The sequence below is a fragment of the Arachis duranensis genome, chromosome 3 (assembly GCF_000817695.3).
Source record: "Arachis duranensis cultivar V14167 chromosome 3, aradu.V14167.gnm2.J7QH, whole genome shotgun sequence".
Classification (NCBI taxonomy): domain Eukaryota; kingdom Viridiplantae; phylum Streptophyta; class Magnoliopsida; order Fabales; family Fabaceae; genus Arachis; species Arachis duranensis.
Genome location: NC_029774.3, coordinates 68,842,868 through 68,858,942, shown reverse-complemented (window position 1 = coordinate 68,858,942; position 16,075 = coordinate 68,842,868). Strand labels below are relative to the sequence as shown.

Here is a 16,075-nt window from a genome sequence, read left to right as displayed (position 1 = left end):
AAAAAAACCTGAAACTTCACAAAATAACAAAATGAAACCCTAGCAAGAATCACCACCAGTCACCACTCATTTCCCTTCTCTCTCTTTTCCCTGCTTCTGTTCTTTCCGGTGTCTCCCTCTTCGTTAGTCGCGTCCTAGCACGCCGCCGTCGCCTCTTCTCTCTGAATACTGCGTGGCTCCTCTGTCGTCTGTGACCTTGTGGTGCTGTTCAGCCGCCTTCGTCTACTACTCTCTCTGATAGTGTCTCTGCGCCGCTCTCTGCCTCCTCTTCGCCTCTCTGCTTGGCTTCCTCATCCACTCCGCCGGTGTGCTCCGCTTTCCCGCCACTACTGTTTCTTTGGCTACTTTTGTTCCAATTTTTATTGTTGATCGATGTGTTATTGTTAATTAAGTGCTAATGTGGCTTCTGTTATAAGTGAAATTCTTCTTTCTATTTGGTGATGCCGTTGCTGATCGTTAATCACATTGCTGATAAAATTGATGATCCCATTGTTGATCAAATTAAGTAAGCTTTTTAATTTTTATGTAAGGTTGTCATGCTCAATCTTATGGATGATGATTGATATTAAAATATAATATTAGCTTTGCTATTTGTTTTTGGATGTGGTACCTGAGAATGAGATGTAATTCTTCCAAGGTAACCTTATAGCATTAAGACCAATTGATTATTATTATTAGAAAAAGGAAATCGAGCATGTGTTGCAGTCTTGGAAAACGTGAGAAAAGAAATTCAGAATTGCAATGTCTTTGTAGATATATGGTGTTGCTGAAATCTGAATTTGTAATTAGGGGTATATAGTGGTTCTTGATCTGGATATCATTCTCCCATTGATTTTGTTATGATTTTTTTACATCTTGTGCTTATAAGATGTTGTTTGTTTTCATTTGTCAGAGGACATACACACTTTTGCTTAAGATGTTCCTGCAAAGTCCTGTTTTGCAATTAGGACTTGTATCTATCTGTTTCAATGACGTTGTGGCTTTGTTATGAGCTACTAAAGATACTTCCCGATAATCTGATATGTACTTTCACTTTCTTTTGATTCCAACAAGTTTGTAAGTGGACTTAATATTAGATCACTTCTTAAGGTATAAGGTAGTCTATATCTGAGTATCTGCCGCTTCGATGTTGGGGAGAAAAAGATGAATTTTATTTTCTGTTCTGTCTTCTGAGTGAGTGACTGAGAGTAAGTATAAGGTAGTGGATGTCAATTTAGAACTGTAAATTTTGTTTGTTGACTCTTTGGGTGATTGATGGGACTGGGAATCTTATTATGTATGATTTCCTGGAAGAAATTTGTTTCCGAAAATACAATTTATGCATGGGAATTATCAAAAGATAGTAGAAGCGGGTAATGTTTTGATCTGTCATGCTCATGAGACTGCACTGGCTGAATTGTATGCATACCTAGCTATATTTCATTTCCGCTATGGTTTTGATCTACAATGAATCGGTCTTATACTATCCCTTCTTCCTTCTTAACAATATATAGAATTTTTACAAACTGAACTAGGATCTCTGTCATTTGGGCTTGCGTTTGTTTCCGCCGTTAGCGAGAAGAAGAAGAAGATGAGTATTTGGAACTACGTGGTTACCGCTCACAAACCCACCAATGTTACCCATTCTTGTGTCGGCAATTTCACCAGCCCCCAAGACCTCAATCTCATCATTGCGTAAGGACTATTAAACCCTTATTCGGTTCTTCTTCCATCTTTTTCGGTTGGTTTTTTATTAGAATTTGTTCAATTGAATCATGCTCAGTGAAAAATAAAGCATTAATTTTGTGTTATTAATACAGGAAATGCACCCGTGTTGAGATTCATTTGCTCACTCCTCAGGGCTTGCAGGTATCAAGTTGTTTGAGCACCATTTCTTGTAATTTTAACTGTTTTGCCCTGTTGTTTCACCTTTTGAATTTGGAAAATGAACATTTTACTTGTCCTGATTTTTTTTTGAGGGGGTTTGAATTATGCCTAGAATTCTAGTTACATGTCATACTTTAAAAAAAAGATTGTGAAATTAAACTTAAAAGTTAGTTATCCTTGTACCACGTTTGTACATCAATGATCAAAAGCTAAATTATTGTTGTTGCTCTATTTCTAAGAAGTTGTTGAAATGGATGGCTGTCATACTTATGTTGGAATTAATTCCTTGTTATAAGAGAATGAGTATCTTCATGCTGGTTTTTCTCTTTAATGTCTTTTCTTTTTTTGGTGAAGTTGTAAGAGCAAACAGTCAATCTAAATACCATAGTGTTTGTTTGAATTTGTATCATTATGTTCGGTTAGGACACAATAATATAGTTTTTGTCCATTGCTGAGTCATCTCAACTAGCCCATCATACAGATTATGGTTAATGCCAATGCAGATGTACTTGGTCACTTATGTAATGTCACCATTGCTCGCACCCCACTAAACATCTTATAGAATCTTTGTTTACATTAATCTCTCTGGAAATTTTTGTGTTGCTTTTTGTATGAATGTGCAACAGAATGAGATAAATATAACTTTTATATGTGCAGCCGATGTTGGATGTTCCTATCTATGGCCGAATTGCAACACTAGAACTCTTCCGTTCTCATGTGAGCAAAAACATCAATACTTCTTGAGTTAATTTGCATTTTTGTGTTATTCTTGGATGAAATATATATGTTTATGGCTCCATTATTGTATCAATCAGGGTGAAGCACAAGATTTCTTGTTCATTGCAACTGAAAGATACAAATTCTGTGTTCTTCAATGGGATTCTGAAACTTCTGAGCTTGTTACCCGGTAATGGTTATGCTGGAGAAAGCAATTGTTTTTCAGAAAAGGTTCAAACATAGGAGCCATAAATTTTGCAGTTGATGTGAAATTCATGTTATTTGATTAAATTTTAGGCTATACTTATGATTTGTGTCCTAGAGGTGGCCCATCAGACACCTTCCTTCTGCCTTAGATCAGTAATATTTATCTTGTTTATTTGCTTAATTCTCCATATCATTATTATTCAGAGCAATGGGGGATGTTTCCGATCGCATAGGACGTGCTACAGATAACGGTCAGGTGCTCGAATTGTGTTCCATTTCTATCTTTATGACGTGTTCATATGAAGTTATGATATTTGTGATAACATTAATGTTATTTAGTGTTGAATGCAGTTAATTAGTTGAGCTATTCTCATTCTGCAGATTGGTATTATTGATCCTGATTGCAGACTCATTGGACTCCACCTATATGATGGATTGTTTAAAGTATGTACTTTTTTGAATAATGTACAAAAATAGTAAATTAAAATGACCAATACCATTAATTTTAAACTTTTATTTTAATTCTTTTGTTCACCAGGTTATTCCTTTTGACAACAGAGGACAACTCAAAGAAGCATTTAATATTAGGTATCCGATCCTTTTTGTGGTATATATATAGGACTAAATTTACTGTCATGTCTTGCATTGAGGCTATGAATTATACTAATAATAACTAGTTAGATTTGAAGATTATTTTTTGGATAAAAAATTTCATTAAGATGAGGCGACGGATAATACAAGATTGGGGATGAGAGTTTACCTATACAAAAGCAAAGCAGAAAAAGATTTATCTATAAAATATAACTTACCAATCGCTCGACATATTTTAGAGGGAAAGTCCCCTATAAATATCATGAGCTTTACACCGTATAGATGATAGGCTTCTAATCCTATCCCGTAAAACAAGCTTGTTAGAAAATGTCAATGAAGGTGCATACATTATACTCCAACCAAATAGTCCAAATAGTGGCATATACTTCACAATGTGGTTGGATCTTTACTACTTCCAAACCCCGCAAGTCTAGCTGCAGATTTGAAGTTGATCAGCTTTTCTCAGTTTCCCTCTGATATGCAACAAAGTAAAGCCACAGAAAAGCTAATTGTTACAAGGGGAGGAGAACTGCCCCTTCATACAACACCAAATGGTTCATACTAGGTGTGAATTTGGGTATCTCATACTACCCAGGTCCTTGTAACTCTCCCCTTATAACTCTCCTTCCATCAATTGTCTTGGAATATGGTTTTGAATCCTCTTTCTTTTTTCTGGAATCCTATCATCTGCAACAATCATAATATTTTGTTTCCTGTCCTCTTTTCTTATGAAACATGCTTCCCAAGAATCCTGAAGCATTTCTTTTTCCGCCTTTCATCCTGTGATTCCCAATTGCTCTCCATGTTAATATGCGTATGATTTTGCATCTTAGATTTCAAATTGGTGCCGATCTTGTTTTGCATTGGCCCATGGTTTCTTTGGATCAATTGTTGAGCTTGTCCCATGGTCTTACATCAGTTTTTTACTTAGTAGGCACTACTTCAAGAGGTTTGGGATTGTACAAAGTAGCAAATGTTCTGTGGCAATCCTTGGTTTTTGCAGTGCTTTGGTGTTTTCTATTTCTAGGGTTTCTGACGATCCATTTTCTGCTATTTTTTTGTTTGGGATAGTATTACCTAATTAATACTCCTTTTTTGCTCTGCTAATGGTTTATCTGATGGTGTACTACTTCTTGATATTCAAAGTGATCCTTTTAGATCTTAGATTTCTCTTTTATATCTATCCGAGGATAACTTATCCTCTTCTGTATAACTCACCTTCATTATAATTTTTTTTAAAGATAAAGATGGTATTCCTGGTCTATATTTTACAATTTAAGACAGTTCACAGTTACCACTGATGTGGTTATTTACTGCATAAAACAGTTATTAATGACCATTTAAAACATGATCAACCTCTGTTCAAGTTAAATTTTCACATAATCTTAATCAGTTTTCCATTATTTTCTTTTATATTTCATTTTCACATAAATTTTAGTTTGCTGAAATCATGATGTATATATTTTCAGGCTTGAGGAGCTCCAAGTTTTGGATATCAAATTCCTTTATGGTTGTTCAAAGCCAACAATTGTGGTTCTTTACCAGGTTTCAATTCTGCTATGTTCTTCTCATTAGAAGTTATTAGGTTATAAATGCATTGAATGAGTTGCTGCTTGCTGTGCTGTGCTGCTTTCTTTCATTTATTACATTGTTTAACAATGAATTCAAGGGGGATCAAAATTATGAAAGCTTTTGATATTGCTTTTTTCCTTTGCATTTTCTCTTAATATGGATAGAAATGGAAGTAGAAGGATTCTTGATTCCTATGGGAGTATTCCTGTAAATCACTCAATTTCCTTTCCGAGCTGGCAGAACTGTAAATCACTCAATGTCCTTTGGACTGTCTCGCATTCCACATTTTAAGCTGCAACATCTTCTCCCCAATTTCCAGCACTTTATGCAAAATAAGAACAATGTAAATGCTGCACATAAGAGAGCAGTTTACCAGTGTTCATGAGGAACAGATAACTTAAGTCTTTGCCCCATAGGTTGGGCCATGCCTCTCTTAATGTTGTTTTGAAAATTCTCAAACTCTTAAGATTCCGTACATGAGTAAACTTCTCTCTGAATCTTGTTCTGCTTGTTGTCTTGGTAAAGCTCCTCTCCTCCCCTACGATTACTACTTACTGCCGTTTAACAGTGGCTATAGATATTATGTAGCTTTCATTGATGCACATTCAAGATTCACTTGGGTATATTTCTTAAAACTAAAATCTGAAGCATTTCCAGCTTTCTTAAAATTCAAAGACTCTTTTGAACTTCAGCTTGGTACAAAAATAAAAGCCATCCAATCTGATTGGTGTGGGAATTCAGAAGTTTTTCACAGTATCTCTAACAAAAAGACATTGATGACAGGCTGATCTGCCGCACTCACCTTACTTACGCAAGCCTTGTTTTTGGGATGAGGCAGTGTCAACTGGCACCTACACCATTAATAGAATCCCTCCTGAAAATCTGCAGCCCCTTCCCCCTCTGAAAAATTGTTTCACAAAAAGCCAGATTATAAGCAATTCAAAGTTTTTGGGTGTGCATGTTTTTCTTTTGTAAGACCCTATAACAAGCATAATTTTGATTTTCACACTTCTTAATGTCTCTTCCTGGGGTACAGCTCAAGGACTCTTCATCACATACTCGATCATCCAATGCATCATGCATATATCCTGTCACTAAGTTGCATCCCACTCATTCCAATGCATCATGCATATATCCTGTCACTAAGTTGCATCCCACTCATTCCAATGCATCTTTCCATCCATCTCATGCATCATCATCCAATGTTGCACCCATTTCTTCACAGGGTTCTCCCCGAATATATATTGCTCAAACATTTCAACCTCAAACATCAAACACTCAACTTCACACACCAACCACTCCATCTCACACCCCAGATTCTTCAACCTTAGCTACGCCACCACCTATCACAGCAACCTAATCTCTACATCAGCTACTCTACCTACCACTCCCTCTACTGCTTTCATCCCCCTCTTCTACCCCAACGACATCCAGATCTATGCACCCTCATCTAGTCCCTCTATACCCTCTCCTACACTCTGACCGAGCCATGACTAGAGGTATCCTTCCAACACCTGTTCCAACCAACACTGTCACACAACCCCCACATATCCAGCCTATTAAACCAACCATTATACCAGCCATTATGTCACCACCTCAGCCTAATAAAACATAAATTCAGTCACAAACTTAGGCCTTTAAACCACAGTAAAATCTTTCACCCACAAATTCCAAACACAATGTTTGTTGCATCATTAGAGCCAACAACAGTCGAAGAAGCTTTGGCCTCAGCAGTGATTTGCCGCCATGACAGACGCGTTCCAAACCCTTAATTGCAACTAAACCTGGTCATTGGTCAATTTCCTCCAAATTGGCAGCAGATTGGGTATAAGTGGGCATTTCGGGGTAAGTATAATCCTGATCGCAGCATTCAGAAATTCAAAGTGCGCTTTGTTGCAAAAGGCTTCCTTTAAAGAGTCAGCTTTGACTATCTGAAACATTCTCACCCGTAGTTAAGTCCGCTTGATGTGAGCAATGTATTCCTAACTGGGGTACTCACAAAGAGGTGTACGTGACTTATCCAAAAGGTTTTTCTTGTGCCACGGGGCAAGTGTGCAAACTCCACAAGTCTCTCTATGGCGTCAAGCAAGCTCCAAGAGCTTGGTTTGAGATTCTAACGGCTGCCCTTCGTTCTCTAGGATTCAACAATTCCCGGTGTGACGTTTGTGAAGAAACAGGGCAAGCTTGTCGTTGTACATTTTAGTTTATGTTGATGACATCATAGTTATTGGATCCTCTCCTTCACTCATTTCGGAGCTTCTTTCTTAGTTGGACAACGGCTTTTTCCTCGAGAGATCTTAATTACTTTCTAGGAATTGAGGTCCAAAACCTCTCTGATAGTTCCTTATCCTTTCTGAATAAAAATATATTCGCGATGTCTTGGAAACACTTCAATATGGATAACGCTGAGCCTATTGCTACTCCTATTATTCTAGGTTTGAAGCTCACAAAATCAGGCAGCGCTAGTTTACCTAATCCTTCTGAATACAGGTCTGATTGGAGCTACGGTCTGCCACTGTAACAAGACCTGGAATTGCCTTTACTGTAAATAATGCATGCCAATTTGTGGCAGAAACTCAGGAGAGTCATTGAAAGGCTGTAAAGAGGTTTTTAAGGTACTTGGTGAGCACTCGGCAGTATGGAATCATCAGGCCATCCCTAACGAAAGAACTGAGCTTAAGAGGATATTGTTATAGATGGCAGAAGATCAACTTCTAGTGCTTGTGTCTTTCTTGGACCAAACATTATTTCTCGGCGGCCCCGGAAACATACCAGTTACAAGGTCCAGCACAGAGGCTGAATACCGCAGCATGGTAGACCTTACAGCTGAGCTTATTTGGTTGGAATCCCTTATGACTGAGATAGGGGTGCCCATATGCAGACCCGTGAATCAGTGATCTGTGACAATCTCAGCACTATCATGTTGGCTCACAATTTGGTTCTTCACAACAGATTAAAACACATGGAGCTGAACTTTTTCTTTTTAGGAGAAAGAGCGATGGAAGGAAGGCTGTTAGTAGCTGATATTCCCACTGATCAGCAACCTGCTGACTTGCTAACTAAAGCCGTGTTAAAAACTAAATTTGTGGATCTAAGATCAAAGCTGGTTGTGACAGATATGCAGGAAACTGGGGAGCCTAGTTTCAGAGGATACAATGGAGTGAGCTAGAATAAGTTAGAGAATTCTCCCCAACTAAATTAAGAGAGTAACTAATTGAATTAGCTAGGACTGCCAGCTAGACTAGGTTGTAACTCTCTCATGAACTAGAATCCCTATTCTACTGCTGATGTTTATCGTCCCTCACCAGCTGCCCTTGCACTACTGCTTTCTATTACCAGCAGTGGTCATAATTCTATTAGAATTATCACGAGTTTAGACAGAATGAGTTTTAGAGGGTGCAAGTTATATGCATATCATAGTTGCACTATTGCAGGTTCAGCCTTTGGCTGCGTGTCTGGCATATTATGTAACTTATGTACTGAAATGTTTCTGCTACATATGACAGGATAACAAAGATGCTCGTCATGCTAAAACATATGAGGTTTCTCTGAAGGATAAAGATTTTGTTGAGGGTCCATGGTCCCAGAACAACCTTGATAATGGGGCTGATTTATTGATACCAGTTCCCCCACCTCTTTGTGGTGTACTTATTATTGGAGAAGAAACCATAGTGTACTGCAGTGCTAATGCTTTTAAGGCTATCCCAATCAGGCCTGTATGTTTTGATATAGCATTTGATACTCCCTTTTGAATCTTCTACTGTGAATTTTGGATGTCACATCGATTGTATCCAAATGATCCAAGTTGTTCCATTGTTAATTTGCTTTATGGTTGTGTTGCAGTCTATCACTAAAGCCTATGGACGGGTTGATCCTGATGGTTCTAGATATTTACTTGGTGACCATACTGGGTTGCTTAGTTTACTTGTAATAACCCATGAGAAAGAGAAGTACGTGATCATTTATTCATATGCTTCAGTTTTCCTTGATAGTGTTCTCACGTCCTTGCGCATAGGATATTTTGGTTAAGACAGATTCTTTCCATGAAGGAAAAATGATCAGTCAGTGATCTGTTTTTGAATCTTATACTATGTATTGTATATTTGTTTTGCAGGGTCACAGGGCTAAAAATTGAGCCTCTTGGAGAGACTTCTATTGCATCTACCATATCATATCTTGATAATGCATTTGTGTATATTGGTTCAAGTTATGGAGATTCGCAGGTGTGGTAATAAAATGGATACTTGTTTTAAATTGTGTTTAATTTCAGAATCCTATGGAATTCAGTTGTATCCTAAACTTGTACTCCCCAAGTATCAGTTTTGAAACTCAACTTGGATAACATGGAAATTGTGTATGAAAGGTTTATCTTAGGTTGGGTTGAATCATGATTTGCAATTGCTTACTTGAATGTAGTTTGGAGAGCATGGGCTCATAATGAATTATAGGAGGACCCGTTCATGCCTGTTCTGATTGATTGAATTGGTGTTAATCTTTGATTTTTTTTTTTTCGTTTAGAAATAAGAGGACTCATTCATGTGTTCTATTGGGAAAATAAAAAAAAGAATAGCTAAATAGTGGTAACTGGTGGTTTGTGAGTTGCTTCTGGTCTTCTTATGTACATTGAATAAACAGTATGCACTAAATGTACTTTATAGTGTTGTGATTTTTAATGTTCAATAGGGTGGGGAGAGAACTTCATTTTCATATCTGATGTCATGCCTCTTTCAAGGATTTTGAAGTGAATGGTTTCATATTTGTGCTGTTAGTTTTACTTCTTCATTCATAAATATTGGACATTAACAGTTAAGAATTTGTGATGGTTGAAATACAGCTTATAAAGCTGAATCAACAGCCTGATGCAAAAGGTTCATATGTAGAAGTTTTGGAGAGGTATGTCAATTTGGGGCCGATCGTTGACTTCTGTGTGGTAGACCTTGAAAGACAAGGTCAAGGTCAGGTTGTGACTTGTTCTGGAGCTTACAAGGATGGTTCTCTCCGTGTTGTTCGTAATGGAATAGGGATTAATGAACAGGTCAGCTCTTTCCCAGCTCTGCACGACCCCAATTACCATGACAGAAAATGTCTAATACTCTAATAAAGACAAACCTGTATTTGTGCAAAAGCAAAGAATCTATATATCCAAGTAACTGAAAAATACTAATTCTTTGATGTATTTATATGTAGGCATCAGTAGAACTTCAAGGTATCAAAGGGATGTGGTCTCTAAGATCTTCAACAGATGATCTTTTCGACACTTTTTTGGTTGTGAGTTTTATAAGTGAAACAAGGATCTTAGCAATGAATCTTGAGGATGAGTTGGAGGAAACTGAGATCGAGGGATTCTGTTCTCAAGTACAGTCATTATCTTGCCATGATGCAGTTCACAATCAACTTGTACAAGTAGGTTATACCTATTTTTTGCCATGGTGCTTTTCTTTTCTTCCTTTTGAATTGACACCTTTGTTTGGTTAAAATTAATTTGACCAAAAAAAAAAGATTAATCAAAATGGATGTCATATTAAAGAAGACTTTCAATGTTTTGGAGTTGTTTTGTCATTTGCATTGCTTGATCAAATTTACTCTTGGGTTGTCATTTTTTTTGTATTCTTTTAATCTATCCTATTAATTGCACTTTTAAGTTTATGACTCCTGTGACAATTGTTTGGTAATATCACTTGCTTTGAAAAATTTCTTCGTTCTTTTCTTTTATTTTGGTCAAGTAGTGGCGGCTTAATCTTCTTGATGTCCAAACTTATATTATCTGGAGAACTGTTCAATTTCTTCTCCGTCCTCAGTTTAAACTAGCAGAACTGTGGAGACTGCAGAGGTCTTGTTTGCTTGTTTGCGATTGCTGAATGACGTCCTTGATATTGATGCATCAAAATACTCTGCTATTCCGTTTCATTCTTGTAGTTTTCTATCTTGTTTTGGTAATCGTAACTGCCTTGTTGTAGGTTACTTCAAGCTCGGTTCGGTTGGTCAGTTCCACAACTAGAGAACTGAGAAACGAATGGCATGCACCATCAGGCTATTCAATTAACGTTGCAACTGCAAATGCTACCCAGGTTTGATCCTTATTTTTCATCATGATGTAAAATTATGTGATTAAGCATTTATTACAGCAGATGAATAAGTTCAACTTCGCTTATTTATAATTTCTGAAAATCAGATCAACAAATTTAAGGGGATGCATCTGTTATATTCCCCATGGGATGAATCACAAAAAATGCTCCTCTAGTTTTCTGTCTCGATGTTGAAAGTCACACATGTAGGACGACTTCATTCACTTGATTTCAATCATGAGTATCTTCGGAATCTTTAGGAAAAATGAAATGTAGTTTGAGGACTGACTAGGGATCACTTAAGTTGAATGTAATGATAATAGGTGTTTTCTTTGGGTTAATCATAGAATACAAGTAGAAAGACTACCAAAGGAACATTTAAGAGGTAGTCTGATAAACTTTTGTTGTTTGGATTCTTGGTGGTGATTTCCGCCCACCTTTTTGGTGCTATAACTTGTGACTGCTATGGTTCATTCTTGCCTTTTCTGCTCCTCCTTTCTCGTGTTTTCTGTTTTGGAGGATTTCATTGCGTCCCTAGTTGTCCATTCCTTTAAATTTTGTTCTTCTGAGTTTCCTCAGAAACATAGAAATGGTCTTAACGTGCATTTCAATATTCAGATATTATTGTGAGAATACAGATGAATAAGATTATGTTTGTTGTAAAAAAGTTGGTGATTATTACACACTTACTCCTGTTTATCAAATAAGAATACTGCAGTATGCTTACAACTCGTGTGTTGATACAGGTTTTATTGGCCACAGGAGGTGGACATTTAGTATATCTGGAAATTGGAGATGGAATACTGCAGGAAATAAAGCATGCCCAACTGGAATATGAGATCTCGTGCCTGGACATAAACCCAATAGGAGAAAACCCCAATCACAGTAATCTAGCAGCAGTAGGAATGTGGACTGACATTAGTGTTAGAATATTTTCTCTCCCTGACCTGAATCTCATTACAAAAGAGCCTTTAGGTGGAGAAATCATACCCCGATCTGTTCTTCTTTGTGCTTTTGAAGGTTCTCTACTTCTATGCTTGGAAATACTTTGGACTTGCGCAGTTCAATTTTTTGGAGTTGTAATTTTGGTATTCCCACTAGCAGTTGTGGGTTGATATGCTAGACCTGGAATGCTCCTCATGTTTCTATACTTAGTTTGCAATTTCAGAATTTCTACTTCTGCCCTGTCATGGATGATAATTAGGCAACAAATGATAATATTTGTTTACAATTCTCCACGACACTTTTTCATGTTGCCTACTAATATGACATATTGCTACGCTTTCTATCAACCTTTCATCAGTGTTTACTTTTTCTTTTTTATTTCCTAACATTTCTTTTCATGTGATTGTGGTCTGAAATTTATATTCTACAGATATCTTACTTGCTATGTGCCCTTGGTGATGGCCATCTCTTAAACTTTCTGTTAAACACAAGTACTGGTGAGTTAACAGATAGGAAGAAGGTATCTCTTGGGACACAGCCCATTACGCTACGAACTTTCTCGTCCAAGAATACCACTCATGTATTTGCTGCATCTGATAGACCAACTGTGATTTATAGTAGTAACAAAAAGTTACTCTATAGTAACGTGAATCTGAAGGAAGTGAGCCACATGTGCCCGTTTAATTCTGCTGCTTTTCCAGACAGGTATGTGAGGCTCTGGTAATTTGACATTTAAAAATTGGTTATATTTCTTTGTTCTATGGGTCTTGTAATTTTGATGCAGAGATCCTTGGTAGTGTTTTTACTGAAGTGGTGTCCATTTGTTGAACAGTCTTGCCATTGCCAAAGAGGGAGAACTTACGATCGGTACCATTGACGACATACAGAAACTTCACATTCGCTCTATCCCACTGGGAGAGCATGCAAGGCGTATCTGCCATCAGGAGCAGTCCAGGACATTTGCTATTTGTAGTTTGAAATACAACCCAAGTGCAGAAGAGCCTGAGACACACTTTGTGCGCTTGCTTGATGACCAGACTTTTGAGTTCATATCAACTTATCCGCTTGATACTTACGAATATGGTTGCTTCATAATTAGCTGCTCCTTCTCAGATGATAGTAATGTATATTACTGTGTTGGAACTGCATATGTATTGCCAGAGGAAAATGAACCGAGCAAGGTAAGTTGACGATTGTCTAATATATATTCTTTTCAGCATTATCCTGCGCAAAAGATTTTCTGATGTTACATTTATTTCTCTTTATTTCAAAAACAAATGTAGGGAAGGATTCTTGTTTTTGCTGTTGAGGATGGAAAGCTCCAGCTTATTGCTGAGAAGGAGACAAAAGGAGCTGTTTACTGCCTGAATGCATTTAACGGTAAACTGCTTGCTGCTATTAATCAAAAAATTCAGCTTTACAAGTGGGTGCTCCGGGATGATGGTACCCATGAATTACAGTCGGAGTGTGGACATCATGGACACATCTTAGCTCTATATGTTCAAACTAGGGGAGATTTCATTGTAGTTGGTGACTTAATGAAGTCAATTTCCTTGTTAATATATAAGGTAAGTGCTGAAAATTATTTTGAAGCTTCAACTACCTTTATCTTCAGTTTTAACAATATAAATGTTGATCATTAAATTTGACATGAATGTGACTTTTGGCATGACCATGTGATCTTTGCTAACTTAAAATCTTGACCATCCATGGATGGGCAATATTGGCTTTTTTCACTTTTAATAAATCACTCCTCTCGATATATATAGAAGAATATAATAGAAAATATAGGGAAAGGATCAAATGAGAGGAATGGTTAATTGTGTGTAAGAGGACTAAAGAAGTAAATTTGGGTTATTGGACTTTACATTAGTGGTCAAGGATAAAACCTGAATTCACTGTTTTAAGGAATCATATAGTTTTTATTAACTTAAAGCATCCATAAATGGTCGCAAGCTCATTTACAATAAACCACTGCTCACATTAGATACATCCTCGATACTCATCTGTATTGTTCTACTTGTGTTCCTTCTAATTTGATGAAAAACATAAATAGTTGTTTTTCTGTGGTTTGAATTTATAATAGCACATGATTTTCCGTCTGAGTATTACGTTGTTTATTACCAGCATGAAGAAGGTGCTATTGAGGAAAGAGCACGTGATTATAATGCAAATTGGATGTCTGCTGTTGAAATCCTTGATGATGACATATACCTTGGTGCTGAAAATAGTTTCAACCTCTTTACTGTCCGGAAAAATAGTGAAGGTGCCACCGATGAGGAACGAGGTCGTCTTGAAGTAGTTGGTGAGTATCACCTTGGAGAATTTATCAATCGGTTTCGCCACGGTTCCCTTGTTATGCGGTTGCCTGATTCTGAGGTGGGCCAAATTCCCACTGTGATATTTGGCACCATCAATGGCGTGATCGGGGTGATAGCTTCCCTCCCTCATGATCAGTATGTGTTCTTGGAGAAGCTTCAGTCAAGCTTGAGGAAGGTAATAAAGGGTGTTGGAGGGCTCAGTCATGAGCAATGGAGGTCATTTAGCAATGACAAGAAAACTGTGGAAGCCAGGAATTTTTTGGATGGGGATTTAATTGAATCGTTTCTTGATCTCAACCGGAATAAGATGGATGAAGTTTCTCAGGCAGTGGGTGTTTCTGTAGAAGAGTTGTGCAAAAGAGTGGAGGAGTTGACTAGGTTGCACTGAACCTAGTTTAGATGATATATGTTTGTTCATTCTTTTTCTCTCTAGTGCTGTCTGTAACATTTTGCTTTTAAGTAGGGATTACATGTTGCTTGATACCTGTTATTTCCCGTCATTCGCATTGACGTTTGCTGGGACTAGCGTATAGTATGTAACATGAGGTCTGTTTCGTTGACGGAGTTTGAAAAAAAAAATGATTATGCTAGTATTCTACGGCTGAAAAGTTTCTATTTGAAAACCAGAGACATAAAATGCCTCAAAATGGCGCATATAGGTGAATCATAGATATATATGTTCTCGCATCAGCCGAAAGCGCTGCAAATTGGACGGTTCGACTAAGACCGGTGCGGCTCGGGCGGTCAAACTGTTAGATTGGTCGATGTGTAACTTGTAAGATACTAAAGAAAAGCTTGAAACTTTAAATACGCAAGCTGCAGCGAATGAATCTCGAACCAAGCTAATGTGTGTGTGTGTAGTGTGTGTGTTTTGTTTTAATTATACTTTAATTATTATTTAATAATATTATACTATATTTATTTAATTAATCCAGGTCAAATGGTATGATTAGTGATTTATTGGTTGAATTATTTATTCAGTGATCCATTAGCTTAACCGGATTGATTTTCTGATAACTATAGCTCGAAGTATTTGTAAAGTGGCGGAAAGGTCTTGTTTTCATAATTGTTTTTCATGCTTTTTTTTTTTTCCTAAAAGGATGATTAGTTTGGGTAAAATTTTGCAGCTTGCTAAATGATTTTAATATTTTTTCAAGTTTTTTACAGTATACAAAATGGGTTTTATTTATTTATTTGTTATGTTTTTTCATAAACTGTAAGCCTTTTATAATGTTTTTGTCGTTTTTCGCACTGCAAAAAGCCTTAAAGAATTGTAGTTTTCAATTTAAATGATAGTATAAAAAATCACATTTTTTATTTTTGTGTACTATTAGCGAAATTGAGGAAGCAAAAATTAAACAACTATGCAATACCGTTTTTCCTATTTTCAATTGCTGAATGATATTTCTTAGTTTTATGTAAGTAATTATAATAATTTAATCACTTAAAATTATAAATGATTAATTTTAAAATATAGATGTTGATAAAAAAATAGTTTTTTATTTAAATTTAAATAAAATATACAAAAAATCAAAATTGAATAAAAAAAATTCAAATTGTGTTTCATTCAAATTTAAAAAAATTTGTATTTTTACAAATTTTTGAATTTAAAATGAAATGATTAACGATTTCTTAAAATTCATGAAAGATCTTCATTTGATTCATTGATATATAAAGAACCATTTTTAAAATTTTTTGCTGTTGAAAAAAATAGGATAAAATAAAATTATTTTTGTGAAAATTACGGATGGCAATGGGGTAGATTTTTGCTGTCCCTGACCCCGCCCTATT

At 36.5% G+C, this 16,075-nt stretch overlaps 1 protein-coding gene across 1 annotated transcript; it reads left to right on the top strand.

The window, feature by feature from the left end:
- Positions 1 to 244: 244 nt before the first annotated feature.
- LOC107472232 (DNA damage-binding protein 1a) lies at positions 245 to 15,210 on the top strand. Its single transcript, XM_016091770.3, has 20 exons — positions 245 to 305; positions 1,515 to 1,674; positions 1,800 to 1,848; positions 2,524 to 2,583; positions 2,682 to 2,773; positions 2,995 to 3,046; positions 3,172 to 3,234; positions 3,329 to 3,378; positions 4,851 to 4,926; positions 8,460 to 8,669; positions 8,797 to 8,903; positions 9,068 to 9,176; positions 9,788 to 9,988; positions 10,141 to 10,356; positions 10,911 to 11,021; positions 11,765 to 12,039; positions 12,393 to 12,668; positions 12,796 to 13,144; positions 13,247 to 13,531; positions 14,091 to 15,210. Exons 2-20 carry the CDS (start codon positions 1,571 to 1,573, stop codon positions 14,670 to 14,672), a joined length of 3,267 nt encoding a protein of 1,088 aa, XP_015947256.1. The 5' UTR covers positions 245 to 305; positions 1,515 to 1,570; the 3' UTR covers positions 14,673 to 15,210.
- Positions 15,211 to 16,075: the final 865 nt, after the last annotated feature.

What these genes read in the sequence shown, in the direction of transcription:
- LOC107472232 (XM_016091770.3), top strand. Translation starts at nt 1,571, where the DNA reads ATGAGTATTTGGAACTACGTGGTTACCGCTCACAAACCCACCAATGTT. An exon ending in TAGAACTCTTCCGTTCTCAT is followed by an intron (nt 2,584 to 2,681) that starts GTGAGCAAAAAC and finishes TGTATCAATCAG; the next exon opens with GGTGAAGCACAAGATTTCTT. An exon ending in CAACTGCAAATGCTACCCAG is followed by an intron (nt 11,022 to 11,764) that starts GTTTGATCCTTA and finishes GTGTTGATACAG; the next exon opens with GTTTTATTGGCCACAGGAGG.